General features: G+C 37.7%; 2 protein-coding genes across 3 annotated transcripts; both read left to right on the top strand.

Moving 5' to 3' along the window:
- The first annotated feature begins 340 nt into the window (after window positions 1–340).
- LOC121304366 lies at window positions 341–4,308 on the top strand. Its single transcript, XM_041235465.1, has 5 exons — window positions 341–694; window positions 1,768–1,809; window positions 2,581–2,691; window positions 3,782–3,846; window positions 4,079–4,308. The coding sequence occupies exons 1-5, from the start codon at window positions 367–369 to the stop codon at window positions 4,190–4,192; spliced, it is 660 nt and encodes a 219-aa protein (XP_041091399.1). The 5' UTR covers window positions 341–366; the 3' UTR covers window positions 4,193–4,308.
- Window positions 4,309–5,384: 1,076 nt separating this feature from the next.
- On the top strand, window positions 5,385–8,399 carry LOC121304370 (CD276 antigen-like). 2 transcript variants are annotated; one of them, XM_041235472.1, is made up of 4 exons: window positions 5,385–6,037; window positions 6,992–7,068; window positions 7,553–7,879; window positions 8,261–8,399. In XM_041235472.1, exons 1-4 carry the CDS (start codon window positions 6,030–6,032, stop codon window positions 8,359–8,361), a joined length of 513 nt encoding a protein of 170 aa, XP_041091406.1. In that variant the 5' UTR covers window positions 5,385–6,029; the 3' UTR covers window positions 8,362–8,399. The 2 variants fall into 2 exon arrangements, with proteins under 2 accessions (XP_041091406.1, XP_041091407.1); XM_041235473.1 differs by having other exon boundaries at window positions 5,400–6,037; window positions 7,019–7,068.
- The last annotated feature ends 31 nt before the right edge of the window (window positions 8,400–8,430 follow it).

Below are 8,430 nucleotides of genomic sequence, written 5' to 3'. Positions count from 1 at the left end.
GTCAAGGTTCTTTGAAGAACCTTTGTGTGTGTGAAGAACCCTATACTTTATCATGTGGTTCTTTTTAAACCATTTAAAACCATGACATCGGTGCAAAGAACCTTTAATGGTTCTAGATAAACCTTTTTTTTCTAAGAGTGAGTTTGTTTGAGGGATCTAAAAATGTCAAAAGCATCAATGAATTCTAATTTTAAAATGACAAGTGAATTTTAGTTGATGTTACAAATGCACCTTTGTGTACTTATTATTATTATTATTATTAATAATAATAATAATAATAATAATAATAATAATAATAATAATAATAAATTGTGTTTTTTTTTTTTTTGTTTAGCTGGTTCTGATCTGAAACACCAAGTCCAGTCAATGGCTGTTGAAGAGGTCCTTCCTGGAGAGAATATAACTCTAAATTGTGACATCAAGCACGACGGGGAAACCTCTTGGTTTGTACTTTATCCAGAACAAGCTCCAATTCACATATTTCAGGGTGTTTTAAAACTAATAGACAATACAACAAACCCTACATACTTCAACGGCTTCAGTGAATCTCGTTTTTACCCCCTGCTGAACCGCACGACCTGGACTATCAGTATGAGGATAGACAACGTTTCTCAGCAGGATTTTGCTTTGTATTTCTGCATGGTTCGAGTGAGAGGAGAAATGAAATGTGGAAATTTAACAAAACTTGTGTTGGGTAAGATTTCTCTAATTATCACTTAATATAAGAACAGAATGCATGTGTATGTCCCGCCTATCATATCTCTGTATGGCGCGATTACATTCTTAAGCATATCTTCTTTCTAAATGTAATTTTAGAGTTTGGCATACTACAGTAATGCTTGGTGCGTGTTGATGAAAGATGCACAGGTCTTATTTAACATAAAGTGTTGAATATATCATCATTTCAGGGTATATGAAGGCTCTCTGTCAGACTGTCCATCTGTTTGTCACACCTAATTTTAACATTCATCTAGAGAACACTTTATCATGATCTGGGTATATGTGTGAAGGATCCGTCTGTTGCTTGTCTGAACGCCACTCTAAATCACATCTGGAGAAGTCCTTGTTAAAGTCTGATGTATATTCTTTACCACAAGTTATTTACTGTATTATAATGCAGGGGTATATGGAGGCTGTCTGTTTGTATGTGTGTCTCTCTGGCTGCATGTCACGCAATCTTTTCATGTAGATAGAGAAGCTCTTATTCAATCATGATGAATCTTTATCTGGACACTCTTCAGCACAATCAGACTTTGAGGGTAAATACTCTGACCAGGGACCATATGTCAGTTATATTTGATGCATACCATCCTCAAAGGGCGGCAGTAACTGATTGGATTATTCAGATGACTGAACAATGAGTGAAAAAAGAGAAATCACAATTTCCACAGACATTATTTTTCAAAATATGTAATTGCGAGCGGAAGAATTAGGATTTTCTAATCTGTTGTATCAGAAAATGTCAATTGCAAAATCGGTTTTCTAAAGCAAGAGTTTTAAACATGTTTTTACTGTTATTGAGCTGATACATTATGTTCAGCTAAGATATGGTTTCAATATTTTTTAACATTAATTAATTAAATATGTAAGTTATATATGCATACTTATGTACTCAGTTATAACCCTTTTTTACCTTAAAAATGTTATTATGGATTGATGGACATATGAAAATAATAATAATAAAAAAAACATAAATATAACACATTTTAAACATAGATTGAAATTCATAAAAAAAAAATTCATACATTATTTTTATTTCTTTTTTAGCGCAGAACTCAACGTCAGAACCGAAAACAGAAACTAACAATGGTATTGTAAAGCCGTATTTATTAGGGGAATGAAAAACAGTAATTACTTAGTAGACTTGACAGACAGCACAGAGTGGGTGAATGTTGGCTGCAGTGGAGATTATAATGTCTCTGGTGGTCTGACCAGCCCTTGATGGGGTCATTCTGAGGAGTTTAGGTGGTCCTTGTGGCCTTTAGGAGCCACTGCTCTGCTTGTAGACCGGGGCTTGGTTCAAAGATGTTTCAATCTTATGTATAATTTGTATACCCCTCTGCTATTCACCCTCCACTGGCTACCTCTCTGCTCACATTCAATTCAAGACCCTTGCCTACTGCTCTCTTCTCCTCTGTGCCCACTCCTTCTCTTCTCTAGCCCCTTTGTGGAGCAAACAGCTATGGGAGAACTTCAGAATTAATGCCCTGTTTCTGCTTTTGAAAAACACTTAAAAAAATTCTACAGCTATCATTTCTGAACCCTCCGTAACTGTCATTTTGTGTAGATATTTTCTATTTACTAACTCAGTTGCTGCAGTGGCTCAACCCTTGTCATTTTTAAAAACATCACATCTCATATCCAGCTTTTAGTATCATAGATGTATGGTCAAGAAAACGTGTTCTAATTCAGGGCTTAACTTGAATGCAGTAGCTTGAGTAAGTACAGCAATCCACAGATTGAAAATAGTTTATTTGCGATTGCAACTGGATATGCAGATACACTTATAACTGATCTTAGAAAGCAAGGACTTCTCCTTAACTGAAATTCTTGGTTGATCGTTCTCTTTTTGATTCTCAGGATCGAACAGTCATCTGTGCTGTAGTTCGCTGTGCTGTAGTTTGCTGGGCTGCGTCTCCTTCCTATTCGTGGTCGCCTCCTCTGCCTTTGTCTGTTACTTTCAAAAAAGAGGTACTTTGAACAATCTCCCAACTACTTGTATTAAATTGATTAACTGTTTTTATTTGCAAAGGTTTGACTCTTTTATGCTCTTTTAGTCCAGGAGCTGTGATAAAACTTATTTGACTGCCAGCCTGGGATCTCATTTTGGAGTGTCTTTACCAGTGAGATGCTGTTGCAACACTGACAGAGAAAATGAGGCTCTGCCTTGTAGATATATACTGTATTGTTTGTTTTTTGTTTATAAATATCTCCAGACAGGTGCAGCAATTTTCAGAAATGATAATAATAAATAATAATAATAATAATAATAATAATAATAATAATAATAATAATAATAACAAATTGAAGAAGTGTGTTTTATTCCTGCACACAAATCTACACAGATAAATGCCACTGGTCATGGTGACCCGAAACATCTTATTTGCATACATGACCGATTTAAAAAAATTAAACATCTCAAAGGTTCTGTTTTCTCTGTATAAGTTCATGACCCCAACTTAGGAAAAGTCATAAAATATTATACAGAAAATGAAAAGAAAAATAGCATTTAAGTTGATTGGAAACTAGAGTCGAGTCAAGTAGACCCGAAACCTAATAGAAGGGTTTAAAAAGCTATCAGAATTATTATAGTTATGTGATACAAAAAACTAGCATTGTTCAAACCTTATGAATCTGTGCCAACACGGCTAGGCAAAGGAGGGCAAACCGCTACCGATACCAGCAATAAGGGTTGGACCCCACAAGCAGATGAAAATCAGAAGCACATACTGTATGGGAGCCGCTGTAAGTCAAGGTCATACAATCGTTCTGGAAACAAAAACACAGTTCCTCTCCCTTAATGATAAGATCTGGTATCTTTCTGTTTAAAAATTAACCCCTGGATAATAAGACACATAATTAGGTACGCTAGACAAATGTTTTGACTAGAGCTTCCATCTTAAATGTAACTTTATTTAATCATATATTCTTAAAGCGTGCTGGGTGACAGGTATACTGTGCTTATAGCTACCCAGGAATACTTTCTCATGACCCAACGTTTAATATCACCTTATAGAAAGACCTGGTTTTGCTTCATAAAGTTCTCAAAATGTCTGAACAGGTGCTAAGGGTGCGAGAACACACAAAGAGAAGACCGAGGAGAACAAGTCACATCCTGTTGTACAGGTGCCTTTTTTAATTATAACTGCTCAAGACTTTTATCTAATTGATTAGATGTATTCGCCTTTATCGCTGATACGTTTTATAATGCGTTTTTAAGTTCCCTCTTCCTTGCTGTCTTATATTTATTTATATCTGTATTTATTTATTTTTACTAATAGCTACAACCTTAATAATGCAGTCATGGTTTCAAGAAATGCGTCAATTGATGTCGCTTTTGGTTTCGTTTTTACTGCAGGAAGAAGAAAGTGGTGTAGATTACGCTAGTCTGGATCTGGGAAAAACTCCCAAGAGGAAAAAGGAAAAAGATAGACCCCAAAACGATGTGACGTATGCAGTAGTCAAGCGCTGACGTCCTTCTCCGGCAGAGGTTCCTGGCTTGAAAAGTGTGTTCCATCAATCTGATAGAGGAACGACCAAAAAACGTCCTCCCAAGAGTGCATGTTTTATTTAAGATTCAGAATATGTATTTATTATTATTATTATTATTATTAATAATAATAATAATAATAATAATAGACATTTTATATTAATTGGGGCACTGTGTCAAAAAATGATTGTCGACTACAGATGTTTTTACTTGATTGTAGTTTAAAACAAATGAAAGGTATTCAATTTGTGCTAAACAACTGTATTGACTAACACATTTAAAAACGATAGTTTATGTATTTAATATTATTACTATAGTAAATGCTTTGCTCCTGCTGTCTTTGTAAATGGCATTGCAGAAAGCAAAATCCGCATCAGCAGATCAGTTTTGGTAATAGGCTAATCAGAGGTATAAAAGTGCACTAAAACCTTTGCAGATGCATTATTAATTAGTCATTCAGCAGACGCTTTTATCCAAAGCGACTTACAGAGACTAGGGGGTGAACTATGCATCAACAGCTGTTGCTGCTGCAGAGTCACTTCCAATAGGACCTCGGTTTTACGTCTCCTGTTCTTTAAGGGTTGTGTTGTTGGCACATGCCATCTAAATGGAGATGGTGAGCGCCCTCTACCTTTATATATGCACCTGTTGTAGTTCTTTCCTTACAGCTTGTCCTATTTCCCTTTGCTTTTTATAAATTGCAATACACATTTACTGATGATACTGTGATTTATATATCCCTTAACTTTGTTTCTTTGCTGATATATATATATATATATATATATATATATATATATATATATATATATATATATATAGGTATTGCATTTCCTGAATCTATGTTCTGCTGTTTCTTGTTCACTACATAACCCATTCTCATGACTCCCAATCCTGCATGAATAACAATTTAATGATGTGTGTCTTAACCTTTTGTTTCTTCCTCGCTGTTTTTCCCATTCAGCATATGTTTATATATTCCCTATATTTCAGTGGTTTATAATAAAGTCTTCCCTTCTCCATTCTTCTTGCATATATCCATTATCGCTTGGTTTTACACCTCATCCAACGGTCACACACAGCGAGTGAACGGCTGAGCGGGGGGGGGGGGGGGGGGGGGGGGGGGGGGGGGATTAGAACCGGGGACCCTTCTGGTGTCAAGTCCCCTTTCTTTAACCACTGGACCACCAAGCCTCCAAGTTAGGGTCTGAACTAGAGACATATAAGATGCTTGCCAACAATAAACATCATACGGACTGCGGAGTTAAAACGCTAATTCCTAAATATCCTTGATGTACCGTATCAAATTCAGCGTCACAATTTGACTTGTGGGTGTAATGCATGCGTTCCCTTTACATTGCGCATGTGCTCTGTAATTGGGGATCAACGTGGAGGAATATCCCCAATCCTGACATTTGCTCCACAACAATTAGTGCATGCAAACTTTGAGTGCCGCGTATTTGCGATTTAAGCACCATTTGCGAACAGTCGAGGCTGGGCGCTGTATCTAGCATATACGGTATATTAGAAAATACGTTTTGGGAGCGGGTATGCCCTTGTTTTCGCGATTATACGGTTAACATGGGGATCGTTTATGACTCGGCTAAAAAAGGCGTTTTTCTAGTTAGGCGACAACGTGATCGAAAAATTCTGTATTTGATATTGTAAGCTATGTTATATTGATGTGGATATTAGATGTGTTTAGATTTATAAGCCCAGGGTAAACCCGTGAATGGTGAAGCAGTAAGGGCCGAGGAGCAATAGGACGGGTGCTTGGTTGCAGAATTTGCTTAGAAGAGTTTATCCCGTGGACAGTATTGTTATGGGCAGGTAAGGACGAATGAGAATATTACGCGTGAGTTACTTAAATATAACCTCAAGTTCAATGGCAAAAAAAGGGAGGAGGGGTGAGAGGTTATTTAAATCTTTCGCTTCAGTTTGGTTCACCAAGGAAAAATAAAATGCGTTTGTGTGAATTGCATTGAAATGGAAAGTGAAACTGGTCTCGTTGATTAGGAACCATGTTGCGTGTGAAATGACCATTAACGCTTAAAAATAAAATAAAATAAATAAATAAACAAAACAAGTGCTTTGCACACATCTCATCTTAGCTTTAGGTACTGCACTGTATGAGAGACGATGTAGATGTGCATGTACTTGACAGATAACTCTCCACACGCATGCCAGGCAAGAGCCGGTTTGTGCCCAAGTGTGAAAGAAGCATTGCAGGCTGGTAATTAACTACCGCGTTTTTGAGGTGTGGGGCTGATGATTGGGGATCCAGAGCCGTGAATCGGAGATTTATTAGGAAAATTTGCTGTTTTTATTATTGTTGTTGTTTTGAATCTAAGAATGGCTGGGAGAAAGAATAATATTTATACCGGAAAAAAAGTAGAATAAAGTAAATGTGTGTTTGTAAAAGAGTAGCGATGTTCTAGATATGTAACTAATATACAGTACGTATATAAAAAAGAACAATAATGTGGGGTTCACATCATGAACCCCACATACGGTAATCTCCCAATCCTATTGAAAATCACCTGTTTTGCGCTAACAGAATCTCCATTTCCATGTGGTTGTCCAAGTTGTAAATCTAAAGCAGTCATACTAGACAGCCTATTTCAATCACACATTTCAAGAGATCAGTATTTATTCAGTGTCTTAGTGGGCACTTCGGATGAACAAGAGAACCGCAAATTGAGTGGAGGTGAAATGAAAAACAGGTGCTTCTCCACAGGCTTTATGCAATCATGCACATGTATATTTATTGACTTTCACCAACAGGCCTTGTTCTTTGCTCATGGTTTACAGGACTGTCCTACACCTAATGTTTCTTCTGCCTCTGGGCCTCCTCCATTCTGGTAAGTTCCCAGTCATATTGTCAGACCAGATATGAAGAGAACGGCTTCTGTTTAGTGCCTGGAGAAATGCACAATCTGTCTGCCAGTGCTGGGGTCAGTTATAATACAATTCCAGCATAATTGTTTGCTAAAATTACAATTGCAGTCCAATTTTGTTCAGTTACAGTCGCGCAAAAAAACATGCACTATCCTTGCAAACAAAAGTCCTTGTGTTTTCAATACAATGCCCAGTACTTTTAAATGTATTTTAAGTGTTCTGTAATTGCAACTTGATTTCCGTGTGAGTGTTTTGTGGGTGAGTATGGCTGGGACTAATCCAGACCCAATGAGAAATCATCTGTGGTTGCTAATGCATAATAATAATAATAATAAAAAAAGATGTGTCTACTGGCTCCAGAATTTAATGTTGCTAGCGCTACAGGAGGTCCCCTGGCCATGGTGTCAAATGTGCACCCCTGATTTAGATCATGTCTCCCCCATGCAGTCTCTTCACAGACAGTCCAGGTTTCTGCACAGGTTGGGGGGAATGCAACTCTGCCTTGTGCTGCACCGACTCTGAAAGGAGTTCCTTTGGAAACGCTTGAGATTTCCTGGAGGTTGGATGACCAGGTGGTGTTTGAATTTCAAGGAAGAAGCGGAAAGGAGGCATCTAAGTTCCACAGCAGGGCGGGGCTTCTCAAGAAAGCAGAAGGTGACTTTTCACTCAGTCTTCACAGAGTCACACTCGCAGACCAAGGCACCTTTGAGTGCTACATCAAAGAAGGAAGGAAGCCCCAGAATTTCTTTCAAAAAGTCGTACTCAGCGTTTCAGGTGAGGAATTGTCCCGGTGTTTTAACTGAGTTCGGAGACTGCTGATGTATGACTTTGTACCTTATAATTAGGGCTGTATTTATTTGACATTACAGTGCCTTCTTGATGCAGCAGCTTACCTTAATTAAAACAGTTTCATGTCCTGATTTTTTTAAACATAAAGATCTAATGACAGTAAAGGTTTCCCAGAATAGTATTTTAGTCTTTGATTAACAGTCCAGTCCAGAGAAGCGTATACCAAATGATGTACCACTTAAGTACCAAGCCATTGCATTGCCACTGTAGGGTTGTCTGTATGCATTGCCATTGAAAAGCATTTTGGTGAGTTGTTTGAATGGTTTGGAGAGCTGTTTAACAATCCTCTGATGTTTCTTCCTGCAGTCCCTCCTACAGGCTCCCCCACTGAGAGCAGACAGCCTGGGATTGGAGCAGCGACCACAGAAGCAACCTCAGAACGAGGGAATGGTGAGATCATGAGTTGATGTGCTCGGATCATTCCTGTACACCCTTATAAAGCAGAGAGAACAGATCTATCTATCCATCTATCTATC

The sequence above is a fragment of the Polyodon spathula genome, chromosome 37, assembly GCF_017654505.1.
Source record: "Polyodon spathula isolate WHYD16114869_AA chromosome 37, ASM1765450v1, whole genome shotgun sequence".
Taxonomy (NCBI): Eukaryota; Metazoa; Chordata; class Actinopteri; order Acipenseriformes; family Polyodontidae; genus Polyodon; species Polyodon spathula.
The sequence above is the reverse complement of the archived record's forward strand: the minus strand, read 5'-3'. Positions and strand labels throughout refer to the sequence as shown.